General features: G+C 34.1%; 1 protein-coding gene across 1 annotated transcript in view; it reads right to left on the reverse strand.

The window, feature by feature from the left end:
- UBR3 (ubiquitin protein ligase E3 component n-recognin 3) overlaps nt 1–18,851 on the reverse strand; it is a 227,572-nt gene that overhangs the window by 101,628 nt on the left and 107,093 nt on the right. The window contains exons 20-24 of the mRNA XM_072811042.1: nt 18,230–18,371; nt 14,165–14,269; nt 12,962–13,135; nt 10,679–11,139; nt 2,463–2,551 (exon numbers count right to left, since the gene is read on the reverse strand). Coding sequence (XP_072667143.1) covers nt 2,463–2,551; nt 10,679–11,139; nt 12,962–13,135; nt 14,165–14,269; nt 18,230–18,371 — 971 coding nt within the window. The remainder of the gene's footprint in view (nt 1–2,462; nt 2,552–10,678; nt 11,140–12,961; nt 13,136–14,164; nt 14,270–18,229; nt 18,372–18,851) is intronic.

The following is an 18,851-nucleotide window of genomic DNA, read 5'->3' on the forward strand; positions in this document are numbered from 1 at the left end:
CCAGAAGGCATGGATCATTTGAAGGTCATATTGGAGGATGACTAGTTATAAAAAAGAAATAAATAAATAAAAGGATTTTTTTTTTCTCAGAGCTTCAGAGACATGAATCTTCAGACTGAAAAGGCCCATTAAGTGCTAAGAAAAATGAAAAAAGATCTGCCTACATACAAATCATAAAATTTCTGATCTCTTGGGATGCCTGGCTGGCTCAGTCAGTAGAGTATGTAACTCTTGATCTCAGGGCTGTGAGATCAAACTCCACATTGGGCATGAAGTCTACTTAAAATAAAATTAAAAACCACTAAAATCTTAAAAAAAAAATTCAGATGTCTAAGGATCAATTATAAAAGTGTTGGGGTTGGGGGGAGTTCAACTACAAAGGAAGAAGAATCAAACTACCAACAGATTTCTCATCAAATGAATACTAAAAAACAAGGAAGTATTGCTTTTACATTTGTGAGAGTGTATCAACCTAGAATTACACACTCATCCAAATGAAAAATCAAGCATGAGAGCAAACTAGAATCCTATCCATAGGCATTATTAGGAATACACTGGTAGCTGAATGCCAATAAAACAAGACCCAAAAAAGAGAGATGCTATAAATGCAGGAAACCCCTGCAAGAGGAAACTCTGCAAGAGGAAAATCTAAAGGTAATGGCTATATAGCATGCCTCCAGAGCAACTGGACCATGGACCAGGCTGGAACAGAATTAACACGTCGAGGATGGTATGAACAAGGAGGCAGAATAACAGAGATATCTTAAGCGTTCATGAGTTAAATTAAAAAACAAAACAAAAAACAGTTGAAAACATCAGGAAAAACAAAAAACAGTATAACAAAGTGATGGCCCAAGTAGAAATGTTTAGTGGTATGGTTTTAGTAATTGAGAAACTGTAAGAAATGGGGCTATATGCTTTACATACAATATCCTTAAAGTAATCTGGGAGTCAGGCCACTAGACTCAAAAAAAAAAAGAAAATGAATCCTAGCACACTATTTAGCTCTGTAGTCAACAGCGTTCAAAGTCAATTATTTCTCAGGGCACCTGGTGGCTCAGTCAGTTGTGTCTGCCTTCGGTTCAGGTCACGATCCTGGGGTCCTGGGATGGAGCCCCAAGTCAGGCTCCCTGCTCAGTGTAGTCTGCTTCTCCCTCTGCTCCTCTTCCAGCTCCTGCTCATATATGTATGCTCTCTCTCTCACATAAGTAAAATCTTTAAAAATTTTTTCAAAAAATAAATTTTTTAAGTCATTATTTCTCAACATTTAAAGTCAACCTTTGGATGGAACACTTGACTGTGACTGCAAAAGAAAATGATACCAATCTTAACAATTTAAAAGTAAATAACTGATAAGAGGCAGAAGGTAGAGATGAGGAAAAGAAAAACAGGGGTGCTTACTAATTCACTTTATATGAAGAGGTATGAAGAAACTGGCTATAGGGAGAACAATTAATATACACTATAATTATATTTGATATGTAAAGAAAAAATATTAATTATGAATTTCTAAAAAGAAGGAAAAGAAGAGGGGAAAAAGGAAAAGTATCAATGAATTAAATCCTCATCTTTCATTTGAGAACATCAACTGATACTAAATCTGATTAACAGATTCTTTACACATCAAAGTTATGTCATGAACATAAACTCACCTGTTGATGTTCAGAAGGCATTTTACTATATTTGGACTAACCCCCTTCCCGCACCTAGATGTTCTGGATGTTGATTATGTGTGCTTATGTGCACAAAAGTGCATGAGAATGTATTTTGTACAGAAATACTATGTCATTTCTGAGATTAAGTTGTGAAAGAATGTATGCATGTTTGAATGCACATATGTGTATATGCATTACATACACAACTTCAGCATTTCTGTCTAAAAGTAAAAAAAAAAAGAAAAAAATATCACTGGAATGCAAGAGGTAGTCAGGAAAAGTTTGTAAAATAAATTACTCATTAAAAAAAATAAATAAATTACTCATAACAATCTACTATCATAAAGGAAAATGGCATCCCCTCTCACCGTACAAATGCTAACGCTAATCCTAATGGAAGTAAATGGAACCAGTTTTAAGAAATATTGAAGGGGTAGCAGAAAGAGGAGGCACTAAAAGTATTTGAAAGCTATTTTAAAAATCTCAGGATAATTTAACAGGAAAAAAAATCAGAAGAAGTAAATCATATTGGTGAACCTCACAAATCAAAAGGACAATCTAATAGAGGAAAATAGCAGAGGATATATCATATTGCTACCATCTGAAAGAACTAATAATTACAACTATGCAATAACCAAATAAACTGCCTATAATAACAGTCTGATCCTCCTCCATCACTCTACTGTTTTAAATAAAGACGAGAAATCATCTGTCTGTAATGTTAAAAACTGGTAAAAATTGAACTAGATAATCCCTGTAGTAATATGTGTCATTATAAGAGTTCTAAACTAGTAAATTTTAACTTACCAACATCCATTGCAGTTTCCATGAAGCTTTTCTGTCGTGAAGCAAACTCTGCAAGCAATTTCTGCTGCCTCTCTCTAGCCTTTTGTCGCCTAAACAGAAATAAGGTGGTAAGTATCAGATGTCTTTAGGATTTACTATATTTCAAGAGTGTATATACTGTATGAAAAGTCCCTGGCATACAGAAGAGGACAACCTGAGAGAATCTTCAAGCAGACTCCCGCTCAGCAGCGGGATGTGGGGCTCAATCCCACAACCCATGAGATCATGAGCTGAGCCAAAATCAAGAGTCAGACGCTCAACTGACTAAATCACCCAGGCACCCCTCCACTGTTTTAAAATGGTTTGAAGATCATTGGCTTAAAGAGGTAAGAAAAAGCCAATATTTACTTTAAAATGTGAAATAATTAAAGTAGATAGAAGATTTGAATTTCCAACAACAAAATTTCCTAATTATATGTCAGTTGGTAGCAAGAGTAAGAAATATCTTTTTTAGCAAGGAACTCACAATTTAACCCCAAGCACAAATAACAGCAAACTAGTTACTAGAAGAAGCTAGGATGTGTGGATATAAGCAGAATCTAAAAGATAAGAATAGTCAGATTTACTGTTACATTAAGAATAGGGTCTTTCCAGGATCCCTGGGTGGTGCAGCGGTTTGGCGCCTGCCTTTGGCCCAGGGCGCGATCCTGGAGACCCGGGATCGAATCCCACATCGGGCTCCCAGTGCGTGGAGCCTGCTTCTCCCTCTGCCTGTGTCTCTGCCTCTCTCTCTCTCTGTGACTATCATGAATAAATAAATAAAATCTTTAAAAAAAAAAAAAATAGGGTCTTTCCTAAAAGAGAACAAGCAGGAGCCAGTAAATTTCCTAGTTTCTACTAAAAAATATTCCAAGTTTGTTTCAAGTACAAAAATATGAGTCTCAAAAACAACATAAAGAATAAAATTGTATTTCAAACCTAAGCATAAACATTCTCTTCAGTTAATTCATCAATTATGAATTACTTATTATTTACCTTTTATCTACTTCCCAAGTGTATTTTAAGGCTGGTTGTAAAACAAAACAAAATAAAAAAAACAAACCACACGCACAAAACTCAATACAACAGGACTAAAACATAAGAATAAGAAAATAAAAGTAAACTAATAAAGAAAAAAGGCTTCCTAGATTTGGGGATGCTAACAATACTAGTAAGCATAAAAATTTTACCCCCCATAAAGAAGGGTTAAAATAGTAATTTAAAACAAGAAGGGAGGAAGAAAAAGAAAAATGTTAAAAATATAAGTTATATATTAGTTCAACAAAAGAAACAAACTTTTTACTTAAATAAAACTCAAAAAGGGATTTATCATAGCCCATGATACAAAGGACATTAAAAAAATCATGGAAACCTGAAATTAATATCATAACGGACATTAACTGGAATTTAAATAAAAACTTTTTTTAATTAAAAAATTAAAAAAAAATCTAAAGAACCATAATGGATAGAGCACATTATAGCAGTCTTTTAGTGACTATTTATTATATTGATATACTATAATAATCAAAGATTAAACTGAGATTCTAAGAAGTTATTTCTATTGGAAACCTAAAAAAATTCCTTCATTAACCTGAAATGATTCAAGGATATAGAATACAGTATTAGAAGAATGCTAATAATAATTTTTAGATTATTCACATAACCGTTCCCATCCAATTAGTGGAGATAATCATTAACAGGTATAAAGTACTATGGTCTACCTTGCCATGAGAAATTACATATTTTTGCCAATAATGTTCAAAAAAAATTTAATAATACTTTTCTAATATTTACTTTAAACATAATTTAGGATCTGGTCTACTTAAGAAAACTTACTTTATTATTTTATAACTACAACTCTTATTTTTACATTGTTTTTGAGCCAAAGTGTTTTTATCCAGGTTGATCATTCACCTTATTCATCAAACTTAACTCTCAAAGGACAATGGCCATTTCAAAAAAAATTAAATCTACTTCTGACCTCTGTTCCTTTCCTGAAAGGCCTGGGGTCAGGGGTTGGTGGGGCGGAGGAGGGTGGAGTGGAGACAATGGCCTAGCGCCTGGTGCCATGATCCAACAGTCTAACGTAAGAGAGCATTCTTGTGGAAAAGGTTAAAAAAATTGATTAGCATACAAGGCTACAGATTTAAAAAGTAGTATCTTCTGAGAATTATGGTTGCCAGGATTCTCACTGTGGGAGCAGGGTAAGAAGTATGGAAAAAGAAAAAGTAAGAATGATTCCTCCGGTGTTGGACTGGAATTGGAATTATCAGTGAACTCACAGTGAACTTAATACCACTCTCCCTGTTCCCTCCACCACCGCTCCCTCACCACACACAAAAACACACATCTTTTCCTAGTTCTGTCTACCAAGATCGACTGAAAATAGTTATATCCCTTAAAATGAACACACGGATTGTGGTTTCTAGATAGAAAGTAACCAAAACTCCTTAGAGAATGCCTAGTTCCAAATTCAAGATGAAGCTGGGCTATCTTCTTGCCCCAGGAAAAAAAGAAAACTCAAAGAATTCTGGGGATACATCAAAAGAACACAGCTGGAAGGCAGTCACACAGGCCAAATCCAGAGTAATTTGAGCTTCAAAATGAATAGCAAGCATATGAGATTGCAACCCATAAAATGAAATAGGAATCCATAAATCCAAACTGACAGAAATAAATGAAAGTTGGTGAGAACAGATATTACAGCATCTCAAAGTACCTCTCCACAAATTACATATTAATTACAAAGGAGAAAAAAGGGATACTTGACAGTCAAGAAGTCTGGCAGATACCCCTTAACCAAGTAATCAATATTAATCCCCAAATGAAACAAACTGAAATCATGTGACACCTGATGGGGCTGTAATCAAAAGAAAATAGCATCACTTCCTTGATATTCCTGACAACAATTCTTAACCTGAATCTAAACATAAGAGGACATAGACAAGCCCAAATGGAGGGACATTCTACAATGTTACTGCCTTGTGTTCTTCAAAAAAGTGACAAGGTTAAGAAAATGAAAGACTGAAGAAACTAATTCCAATTGAAGGAGACCAGAGACAAACAACCAAATTCAATGAGTGATTCTGTACTGGATTTCTTTTGCTAGAAGAAACATTATTGGGCAACTGTCAAAACTTGGGAATCTAAGAATCTTATCATACTCAAATAAATGTTAATTATCTTATTTTGAAAGCTGGATTGTGATTATATATATATTTTTAAAAGTCCTTTTATCTACAGAATACTAAAGTATTCCAAGGTAAAGCAACTTATTCTGAAATGGTCTAGGAAATTCTTTGTATTATCCTTGAAATATTTCAGTAACTTTGAGATTTCTTCAAAAGAAAAAGGCCTTAAGAATTAAATCCATCCTTTATCCAAGATCTATAAAGAACTTAACAAACTCAACACCCAAAAAAACTAATAATCCAGTCAAGAAACGGCAGAAGACATGAACAGATATTTTTCCAAAGAAGCCATACAAATGTCCAACAAACACATAAAAAGATGCTCAACATCAATAGGCATCAGGGAAATACAAAACCACAATGAGATACCACCTCACATTCGTCAGAATGGCTAAAATTAACATGTCAGGAAACAACAAATGTGTGGCAAGGATGTGGAGAAAGGGTAACCCTCTTCAACTGTTGGTAGGAAGGTAAGCTGGTACAGCCACTCTGAAAAATAGTATGGAGGTTCATCAAAAAGTTGAAAATAGAGCTACCCTACAACCCAGCAATTTCACTAGTATTTACCCCAAAGATACAAATGTAGTGATCTGAAGGGGCACCTGCACCCCAATGTTTATAGCAGCAATGTCCACAACAGCCAAACTATGGAAAGAGCCCAGGTATCCATCAACAGAGAAGAGAGGAATGGATAAAGAAGATGTGGTATATAACATAAGGGAATATTACTCAGCTGTCACAAAGGATGAAATCTTCACATTTACCTCAATGTGGATGGAACTGGAGGGTATTACACTGAACAAATAAGCCAATCAGAGAAGGACAATTATCATATGGTTTCACTCACATGTGGAATATAAAAAATAGTGCAGAGGCTCATAAGGGAAGGGAGGGAAAACTGAAAAGGAAGAAATAAGAGAGAGACAAACCATGAGAGTCTAGTAACTATAGGAAACTGAAAGTTGTTGGAGGGAAAGAGGGGTGTGGGGTAACTGGGTGTTGGGCATTAAGGAGGGCATGTGATGTGATGAGCACCACATTTTAAATGCAACTGATGAACTGCTGAACTGCATATCTGAAACTAATGATGTAATATATGTTGGCTAATTGAATTTAAATTTAAAAAAAATTAAATCCATCTTCAAAGGACAAAAATTTGCCACCATAAAAGAAACGGGAACAAAAATGTGCCATAGAAGCTGAAAGCATTCTATGGGCCTCCAAAAATGCTACAAGAAACAACAGCATTGACAAAATACATGTTTGATCCCCTACATCACTACTCTGTAAATTTAGTTTTATTAAGTTTCTTTAATTAAAACATTGAGTTATGCCACTCCATAAATCACCTTTACATCTGCATTTATTTTTATTTTTTTAAGATTTTATTTACTTATTCATGAGAGACAGAGAGAGAGAGAGGCAGAAACACAGGCAGAGGGAAAAGCAGGCTCCATGCAGGGAGCCCAGTGTAGGACTTGATCTTGGATCTCCAGGATCAGCCCTGGGCCAAAGGCAGGCGCTAAACCACTGAGCCACCCAGGGATCCCTACAAGTGCATTTAGAGTATATTCATAAAAGAGCACTTCACATAAAAAATCCATATACCAAACATTAGGAAACTTCAAATGTAACTGCTTGGTACCAGCATTAAAATGTACGTCTAGGGCAGCCCAGGGGGCACAGTGGTTTAGCGCCGCCTGCAGCCCAGGGCAAGATCCTGGAGACCCGGGATCGAGTCCCACTTCGGGCTCCCTGCATGGAGCCTGCTTCTCCCTCTGCCTGTGTTTCTCCCTCCCTCCCTCTCTCTCTCTCATGAATAAATAAAAATAAAAAATAAATAAAATAAAAAATGCACGTCTACTCTCCCACAACCACATGAGCTTGAAAGACTGTAAGCTCCAGATGATTATGGCTGTCACCTTGATTTCAGCCTTGTGAGACTCTGAGTAGAGAACCCAGTCACACCCCACCTACACTTCAACATACAGAAAATGTGAGTAAATAAATGAATGCTGTTTTTAAGCTGCTTAACAACCACAAAAAAATTCTATACCAACTTGCTATGATTTGCAGAAAAAGAATGTCAATTATTTTTCCCTTGTGAATTTGTTATTAATTTAGGTAATTATTTTCTAAAATTGGGCATAAACGTGAATAAAAATGAAAAGACGAGGAAGTTATGGCCAGACTCAGTACAACTCAGGAATTTTCCATTATTATCCCAAAAGTGGAGACACTGACATTGCACATTGTTTGTTTTTAAGATTTTATTTTATGTATTTATCCATGAGAAACACACAGTGAGAGGCAGAGACACAGGCAGAGGGAGAAGTAGGCTCCATGCAGGGAGCCTGATGTGGGACTCTATCCTGGGACTGGGATCACAACCTGAGCTGAAGGCAGACACTCAACTGCTGAGCCACCCAGGCATCCCATGTCTCGTATTGTTAAACCATCTAAAGGTTTCCTATTTGTATCTTGTTTTCTATGGAGTTACTGTTATAAAAGTAATGCCAAATTTTTCCAGAGATAAGGTAATTGGGAATGGATCACCAATAAATGTTTATAAATTCTTTGGCCTCTTTTATGAAACTTAATCCAAAATCCAAAATAGGGATCCCTGGGTGGCGCAGCGGTTTGGCGCCTGCCTTTGGCCCAGGGCGCGATCCTGGAGACCCGGGATCGAATCCCACGTCAGGCTCCCGGTGCATGGAGCCTGCTTCTCCCTCTGCCTATGTCTCTGCCCCTCTCTCTCTCTCTCTGTATGACTATCATAAATAAAAAAAAAAAAAAAAAAAAGAAATTGTTTAAAACAAAATCCAAAATAAATTGAGAAAAGATACTGTGAGAAGCATAGTGAAATTCAAATAAATTCATCTTAATCCTTAGTTTTCTGTTACAGAATTAGCTTCAAGGCCTTGTCAGTATCATTATCACCACTCAAAGGAAACAAAGCCCAAAAGGGGGGGTACCTTTAAATTTTTTCAGAGTATTATTTATTACAACAGCATTAGGGCCTCTATAAAAATAGCATCTGAACTACTCCAGTATCACATTTAGTATGAGTAATGATTACAAAACAAACCAAAATAACCAAATAAAATAAACTTTGATTCACTAAAAGTTTATCTTCTTTAAAAAAAGACATTATTCCATAACCAAGAAAATATCACCAATTTAAGAGGTTAACAAAAATTAAAATTTTACCCAGTTTTCAGCCTTCTAATTTTATCAATAGATCTATTAAATCTTAGGAAATTACTAATTCAAAATTAATGAACTGTCACATAAATGATATGTTATTTATAACAACTATTTATGAAGTACTGTAAGAAATAAAACTCTCCTACATTCTTTTTTTCCCTAAGATTTATTTATTTATTTGAGAAGAGAATGCAGAAGTTTGGGGAGAGGCAAAAGGAGAGGGAGAAGCAGACTCTCTGAGGAGCAAGGAGTCACTGATGCAGGGCTCGATCCCAGGACCCTGGAATTATGATGTGAGCTGAAGGCAGACACTCAACCAATTGAGTCACCCAGGCACCCTTCTCCTACATTCCTAATATACTAAAGGCTTTTTTATATACTATAACAAATTTAATTACATCATAAATGAAGTACAACTATATATGTGATTTAAATTGCTCCTGGTACAGTTAGTTACCAAAAGTTGGCCTTCTAACTACTGAATCAAAGAGAACTGCCAACCTTATCTGAACTTGTGTAGCATAATCTCACTATATTTCTTCCTTTCTAAACCCTCTTGACTGCTTTCTACAGTGTTCTTCCTCTTCCACTCTAGCCATCACTTTTCAGTTACCTTTATAGGTGACTTCCTCAATCATTTCCTTTAATGTTTTTCTTATTCTATAAAAGTTCTATATTAAGTATTCTCAATTCTTATTGTACACAGTCTTCCATATGTAAGCCTTTACTACCTGTATACCCACATCTATAGCTCTAACTCAGAACTCTCCCCTAAGTCTCAAGCCCATCTCCAGCCAAATGTCCTCTTTAAACTCAGTAATGTACAAAACTGGGCATATCAACTTTATTGCTAAGCCTAAGCCTCTCTTATCTTGGTCCTCCAGTATCCTCTCCCCATCCTCCCCTATCTTGGTAAACAGAAACGAAGATTTTTTTTTTTAATTCACAAATATGATTTAACAGTGGTGTCTGGATGATTACGTCAGTAGACCATGCAACTCTTGATCTCAAGGTGATGAATTTGAGTCCCACATTGAGGGTTAAGAGTTCACTTAAATAAAATTTTTTCAGTTTAAAATTTTTAAAAGCACTTTATGATTTAACAACAAAATAAAAGAAACTTAAAGTTCCAAAAACTAGAGACAGATTAAAGATTTTATTTATTTATTCATGAGAAACAGAGAGAGAGAGAGAGAGAGAGAGGTAGAGACACAGGCAGAGGTAGAAGGAGGCTCCATGCAGGGAGCCCGATGTGGGACTCGATCCTAGGTCTCCAGGATCATGCCCTGGACCAAAGGCAGCACTAAACCACTGAGCCACCCAGGCTGCCCCATAAGTATGTCTTTAAAATATTACTTGTTTAATAAATAGTAATCACACGTTGAAAACATATGACTGGAAAAGATCAAAAGAACTAAATCAAATTTTTACTCTGAGAAATATTTTTTAATTTTCTATTCTCATTTAAAGTTGAACTGACAATAATTTTTGAAAATAGCAGAATTAGATAACCTACAGTAGTAACAAAAGTAGTAATTTTGTAAAGGGGCCTGTCTACAAGTTTAGGGTAGTAATTTAATGTTGGGGTCACTAACTCTTGTCTTCTCACCCTCAACTAACTCCAGCATAATACATGCCCAAGCACTGACTGTATTTGGCTCCTTTTATCTTACAAACTAATCAGCTACGATTATAGCTGTTAAACACTCTGGTGATTAGCCACAGATGGCCAAAAAGGGGATATATCAAATCTTCAACTGTACCATACATGTTTAAAACATGAAAAATAAAAATTACCTTTCTTCTTTGTCCAGTGTTTTCTTCTCTGCTGCAGTGATTTTTTTTGGTGGTACAGGAGGGGTCACTTTTCTACATATCTCTTCAATGATGCGTTTGTTCATTCTGCTTTGCAGTGCGGCTTTTAATAAAATTCTTTCTACTGCAGTTATACCATCTCCATGATTATATTTAGGAATTTCTGGTTGGATTAAAATTTCTATGTCATCAAGCCAAGGAGGATAGTAGGAGTTCTGTTTTCCTGAGAGTTTATGATGAAGTTTAATTAGCAAAGACAATATGCTTTCTTTAATTTCCAAAATGGCCGTAGTTAATTGTGGAGCTGAACCAGGAGCAGACCATTTACTTGAAGTTTTGGGACGAACCACCTGATTAGCTTCACTGCTACTGCGATTGATGATCTCTTGAAACTTCTTTCTACGCTCTGCTACTAAGCTGAAAACTTGAGCTGTACCAGAATTCTACCATTAAAAAAGAGAAAGAAAAATCAAGAGAAGTTATTCAGTATTAAGTGTAAAAACATATTAATACTACATTTTCCAAAGGGAATGTTCAAAGTCATCTGAAGATTTATTCAATAGATTTGCCCTTTAAGTAAATCTGTCCCTTCACTTCTCTTAAATACATTTAGTCTCAATCTGGAAACAACTCTGGGGAGAAAGGTGGTTATCCATGATAACACCTCTTTTCTCACCCACCTAGGTCTATCTACCAGAGAAAGTAAACAAAGCTTGAATAGTATTAATACCAATATTTTTTTTTATTATTAATACCAATATTAAAGAGGAATCATACACTAAGTTCCTCACCAGTTTACAGGAAAAAAAAATGTTTCACTCAAGAATACTATACTCTTCTAATGAAACATCATGTGCCAACTATACTTTTATTAAAAAAAAGAATTCTCTCTACTTTTACAAGACTGCTACATTTTCTAGTAAATTATAAATTTTTTCCTAAATTAACGAATCTGAACTGTTAATTAATTTCATTTTTAAAGAAATTCATAGTTTGAAAATTACTTCTAACAAATGCTTAGTCTGCTTTAGTTTCACTAAAATGAAATATAAAGATAAAAAATCGAACTGATCTTTTTCATGTTTGAATATCACTATAATTTATTTGAACAGATTTTTAAAATATTTCCCTCAATAATTTATCTTCTAAATAGCCTTTTGTCAAAGCAGTCAAGTTGCATCAGAGCTCTTAGAAATCATCTTTTAATTAAGATTCGAGTCAGTTTAACAGATTTAATTTTTTAAGCAAGCATAGAAAGGGTGCTCCAATATCAGTTGAGCTTTTATGAGGTAAATTATAGTTTATGCTGCTTTTTAACATCCAAACTGATTTTCAAAGTATTCTGTACCACCAGTAGAGGCAAATCTGCCTTTTATTAAAATTCCAATTTGAACAAAATTCTTTATGGTATTCACAGCAAAAATATGTTGTTAAAGGCAAAGAAAGATCCTATAAATGGACTCTACTAGGAGAAAGGTCTGATTCAGTGCTCTCTACTCACAAAAATAGATTGTAGGGATTAGACATGTTTAAGTTTAGTTACTTGGCATGTCATTTCAAGATTTTTCATTTCTGCCTTTAAAAATTAGTTAATTAAGCTACATGCAATGAAAAGGCTGGTTTTCAAACTAAATCCAAATATAAATATATTGAGATTTTGTGGGCTTATTTTATCAAAGTTAATTGCCATAGGAAGCAAAAAAAAAAATCTATAAATGGACATGCTACCAGCAATTAAATTTATTTTGATTTAGGAAACATTCACTTTTAAGATGTTAGTAACAATGCTAAATGCAAACAGACCCAAATGTGTTGCTTATAATTCATCCAAAATCCTAAGAAAAACCCACTATTAAATACTAAGTATTACTTCAATATGAATTTTCTTTAAAAATTAAGCCTAAATCACTATATTAAACACACACATTAAGCTTTTTAAAAAATTTAACCATATTAAACACACACATATACACACAAATACTTCAAAGTGTTTTCCGATTTCCAGTTAAAGCCATATTGCTAGTTAATGCAAATATCAAATACATCTACCTCTCTTTGAAGAACTTTTGGCCTTCGTGAATTCTGGCAGATTAAAGGAAAAAGATGTGTGAGGCAAAAGTTGCTTAGATGTACAGAGGAAACAAAAGACAATTTAAAGTTACGTACAACCACATTTTGCTTTTTAGTATCACAGGATGATCTAAACAATATATTCCAACATGACATGGAGACTTTCCTTTTCATCTTTCTCTCTTCTACACTTACTTGTAAAGAACTCAAGCTGTCAGAGCTGGTACTTGCAGGTGAGTCTCTCTTTACTTCGGGAGCAGTCTCTGGAACTCTCACCCTAACATAGTTTATAAAGTGTCGCATGTTTGACACTAAGTTACTGCCAGGAAACCAACTGTCATGACAACGTTCTGGTCCACATACTGATACCTAAAACATGAAAATAATGAATATGAAACCTTGCCAAGTCAGGTCTAATGTACAAAGGAGTTGTAGCTAACCTAAATAATCACCCACCATTTGTCTTATTTCTGAATCCTTTATAGTCTCATCTTCAAATTATAAAGTGCTAATAACCCCAAATTCAAACATCGAATATAAGAATAAATTTCTCAATACTAATATGGGTAAGTTCAACGGAAGTCAACTAAATTTATCCTGAAAAAAAATACATTTTTCAATCTAGAAATACTTAACAGTACAGAATATTTTTCAGCATCTATTCATAATAACTCATAATACATAATACAATCAATGATAACTTGACTATATTATGAGTCATTATATTTGTAGGAAGTCTGAAAAAAATCAACCAAAAGTCTGACCTAGTCAGAAATATTAATGATCTTTTAATATCTATGAAAGAATATATGTTGATTCAACTTAGACAACATATTGCCTAGTCTTTTTACTTTGTTTTTTGCTGTTACTGTGCTGTGCTGTATTTTGTCTTTTTGGAGAAAGGGGAACTTGTATAATCAATCTGTAGTAACAACTGCTTTTATTGAAAAGATACTTCTAAAGTCCTATAACATATTAACAACTTGTATTTTCAAGTACTTTAAAAATTCTCCCATATTACAATATTACTTCATTAACTTAAAACCTTTCCAGAGAGAATCTGATACTCAAAAACAATCCCTGATAAAATTACTAGGATTTCCAGACATAATAAGTCCTAACACAATTATTTATCAGTAATCAATGTTTTTAGCATAACACCAACTGCATTAGCCATTTTTCTTAGATATGTACACTATGAATTACAAATCACAAATTCAATATCATAAGAGTGAAACCTCTAAAACATACGTATTTAAAGATCAAAAAGGGCCTTTTCCAGTAGTTAAGAATATCTTACGCATATAATGAATCTATAAATACGTTTACAGATGACACACTACCTTTGTTAAGGCACTTTGTAACTTTAATATTTAAAAATATAAGAAACTTACTTACCTCTTCATCTGAATCCTCTTCAGTTGAATTTTCAAGTCCTAATTCGATCAGATATAAAACCATGCAGAGTACGTGTTCTGACAGATTTTGATGATCCATCAAAATCTTTAAAGAGGGAAAAAATGCCTCATAATTACTTTTTTCAATAAATATATTTAAGTATCCAAGACATGTTGTTATAGATGAAAAATAACATAACCATATATGTGTATATATATATACACACACAGCATGATCAAAAAATAAGTAAAGCCACATCTTGGTGAAAGGACAAACTATAATCAAAAGAAAACGTTCCCTCCCAAGATCACACAGAATTAGAAGCAATATCTAGAAATACTGGGTTCATGGATTTCTAAAGGTACCATGTTAAGTAGTCCACTAAATTCATTATTATATGCTAGTATCTAATAAAATAATTTAACAAGAATATTTTGCATTCTCATTTGCTGATATTCTTTTCCTGACAAAAATACCAGATAAATAAGTGTACTAAATAGGATAATTCATGCAAATGTGTTTAGCATAGCACCTGGCATGTAACTGCAAGCCCAATAAATATTTATAGAATATTAATGTTCTTAAAATGTCTCTAAAATTAAAGTTCTTGGCCTGAGTATTTTGTGCAGTTGAGTAAATGTATGTGTTAGTATATGGTTTATATGGGTGAGAAAGCAAAAAGGGATGCAACTAAAAGAGAGGCTTCTCTGAGGAAACGTCGAGAATCTGACCTTATGTAGATTACACATTGCAAGTTTTACACATCTTATGCAGGATTTCAGAACTAGCCTACAACAATCATTCATTCATTCAATATGATACAACAAAAACTGGAAGATACCTAAAACACCATAAGAAAAAAATCGCCTGGCAACCATCATGTTCTCCTCATTATAAGGAAGCCATCTGACCAAATGATGGAAGGGGTAAAAGGATGAGGTTCTGGCCTTGCCAGCTGCAGGTGAGACTGTCAAGAGTACAAAAGAGGACACTGTAGGATGGGCCTCATAGAAACTAATCAAATGGCTGGGTGGGCTTAAAAAAGGACTTAGTCACCTAAGAGCTAATTTATTCTGACTAAAGAATAAACGCTTTCAGTTAGCTGCCTTTCTAATGTTTATTTTGACTACTAAGAAGGCTTTTCTTTTTCTGTTCATCTTTTGTGTGAGGAAAGTAAACCTCCAAAAACCTTTTAAAAATCTATTTTATACAAATTATGTATATACCTAGATTTTTGACCTTGAACAACAGATTCTGGCCTCAGTTTTCTCATCTTTAACTGGAATAATAGGGGCACCTGGGTGGCTCAGTGGTTGAGCATCTGCCTTTGGCCCAGGGTATGATCCCAGGATCCTGGAATTGAGTGCTGCACCAGGCTCCCCACAGGGAGACTGCTTCTTCCTCTGCCTCTATGTCTCTGCCTCTCTCTGTGGCTCTCATGAATAAATAAAATCTTTTTTAAAAAATGGAATAATAGACCAGAATTATTGTGAGGATTACACAAGTTAACATCTGTAATTTATGTAGTACAGTATTTATCAATTGGTGTTCGACAAACAGTAGGCAGATGGTAGGAGGAATGCAGCAGGAGGAGGTGACTGAAGGCTGGGAGGCCATAGAGGTTCACCCTTTCTAATCCACTACTTTACAGAAAGGAAACTAAGGCTTGGCCACACACCCCACTAGTATAAGCAATTCTAGAACAGATTTCAGACTCCCAACTATGCCTCCTCTTGATAAATAAAACATTACTAACTAAACTCAAATTTTGGCTTGAAATTCTGTGGCAGTACATCTTACAGTTTCAAATGAATAACTTAAAAGCTAAGGAAAAAATTGACTAAGAATGATTTTCTAAGTTTTATTAACATGTTCTATATTAATGTTTTTTAACATTAAACATGGGAGATGAGATGCTGTCCTGACACTAATGTTTAGAAAGTTGACTTGCCAATGCAATGTCAATTAGAGAAGTTTTTTCTATCACTAGAGTTAAGAATTTATAAAGTTGAGATTTTTAAAAATTGTTCATAATAATCTTATAACAACTAAAACACTGCTTTTCTATTTTTGATAATACGCTATTTTTACACTAAGCAAATGAAATGACTGAAAAATATAACTGAAAAGAATACAAATTATTTGCAGTAAGGCTTCTTTAATTTTTTATATCATGAATTATTGACCTATTACTTATTACTGTTACCACAGTACTCAGCTTCACCATCTGAACTAGTTTTTTAACCTTTAAAACTCAGTAATTATGTCTGGAAAGTAAGAAGAAAGCTTTCACTCATGAAGATTTTTGCTAGAATTAAACAAAGTATGTAAGTAGTATTTAAAACAAAAATCTTGTTTATGTAAGCATCCAAAAAATGTCTGTAAATATGGCAGCCCCGGTGGCGCAGCGGTTTAGCGCCGCCTGCAGCCCGGAGTGTGATCCTGGAGACCCGGGATCGAGTCCCACATTGGGCTCCCTTCATGGAGCCTGCTTCTCCCTCTGCCTGTGTCTCTGCCTCTCTCTCTCTCTCGCTCTGTGTCTCTCATGAATAAATAAAAATAATAAAATCTTTAAAAAATTAAAAAAATAGGGATCCCTGGGTGGCGCAGCGGTTTAGCGCCTGCCTTTGGCCCAGGGCGCGATCCTGGAGACCCGGGATCGAATCCCACGTCGGGCTCCCGGTGCATGGAGCCTGCTTCTCCCTCTGCCTGTGTCTCTGCCTCTCTCTCTCTCTCTCTCTCTCTCTCTCTCTCTCTCTCTCTATCATAAATAAATAAAAATTAAAAAAAATTAAAAAAATAAAAAATGTCTGTAAATACAAATATCTATTTAACAAAAAAATTCTACCTTTTTGATGAAGAATATTTTAATTCATTTTACTGAATAATCATCTCAGAAATTAATGAAAATAATTCAATTTGAGGCAGATGTCTAAAATCTTAACAGGAATAACTTTTATAAATAAGATGAAAAAGTGGTCATGGGGTAAAGCTGAAAGAATGAGGGGTACAGAAATCTAAAAGTATTATTTCATTACAAAGCAAACATTAAAGAAAACAACCAAATGTCTACCTAACTAAATGCAATGTATCTTTTTTAAGTAATCAAAAAAATGTGTATATAGTCATTAGAAATTTGCATAATTAAATATGCTCTTTAAAATTTTCTTTTAATTTTTCAAATTCTAATTAGGAATAAGAAGCTATAGTTTTTCTTTTCTGTGTATTAGAAATCTGCATAATAAATAAGCTCTTTAAAAATTTCTTTTAATTTTTCTAATTGTAATTAGGAATAAGAAACAGTTTTTCTTTTCTGTGTAACATTTATCATGTCTATACTTACTTTATTGATGTCTATAGTTATTTTATCTATATGATACGACTATATAGTTTTTTTGTCTTTAATTTCTTACCCAAGTTAGATAATAAATATGCCTGTTATATATTTACATATACTCTACAATATCATGATTGCAATTTCTGAGTACACAGCTAATGTTAGTCAAATAAATAAATAAATAAATAAATCAGCTCTACGATAAGAAAACCCAAGAATAAAACAAATTCTAGGTAGCAAAAAAATAAAAGCATCTATCTTTTCAGAAAGTTTCTGAGGTATTTACTAAAGCAAATTCTTAAGACTGCCACATAGAAAACCATTCAAATCCCTCCATGTCACATTTCTGATCAGAGAGAAAAAACAAAGAAAATAATCTGAAACACAAGGTCACTGGCCCTCATGGCTTAGTTTTGTCTTTTTAATGGATTCTGGTGGCTGTTTGGTCCCTATTGTTCATTTCATTTCTCCTAGTTTTACAGTATTTCACTTTTTATTCTATAAGAACCATAGATATTTCTATCTGAAACTGGATAAGATGAATAGTTTCCCACAAAGAATGGTATAGCTACTCCATTTTCAACTTAGAATATATAAATACAAAAAAAAAGAATAAATACACTTTGCTTTATAAGTAGTACTTTTACATAAATATTATGTTAACATTTTTATTGGAAAAATGGAAATAAATTCTAATCTCAGTCTTTCTATTCAAATTACTACTGTACCTTGTAAAGCAGAGTGAATAGCACAATGTGTAAAGTTTTACAGTGCAAAAGTCTCATAAGACCTTTATAGCTGGGATGGAGTGGCGTCCTTTTCTTATAGGGAGGCCAGGGATTTCCAGGGAATTTTCCACTCTGTTTTAAACTGTAAAAATAAAGCAAAACTAAAATTAGATGATAGACTCAAGATTAAACTGTGGTTTAAGTAGTGATTTATAAGGGTGCCTATTTGGCTCAGTTGGTTAAGCATCTGCCTTCAGCTCAGGTCATGATCCTAGAGTCCAGGGATTGAGCCCCACGTTGGGCTCCCTGCTTGGAAGGGAGTCTGCTTCTCCCTCTCCACCCTGCTCCTCTCCCTGCTTGCATTTTCTTTCTTGCTCATTCTCTCAAATAAATAAATAAACAAATAAATAAAATCTTTTAAAAATAACAGCGATTTGTACATAATTTTCTCATATTTTTCTACGCAGTACCATTTTTAATCAAATTGCTCAAAAATGCCAAACACATATCTATGCTTTCACAATAAACATTATTATTTCTTTTTGTATTAGATAAAAACAAGTAGGGAAACCTAAGCTGAAAACTAGAAAAAACTATATGAATAGGAAATATTAATAAAAGG

This window comes from Canis lupus, chromosome 34, assembly GCF_048164855.1.
Source record: "Canis lupus baileyi chromosome 34, mCanLup2.hap1, whole genome shotgun sequence".
Taxonomy (NCBI): Eukaryota; Metazoa; Chordata; class Mammalia; order Carnivora; family Canidae; genus Canis; species Canis lupus.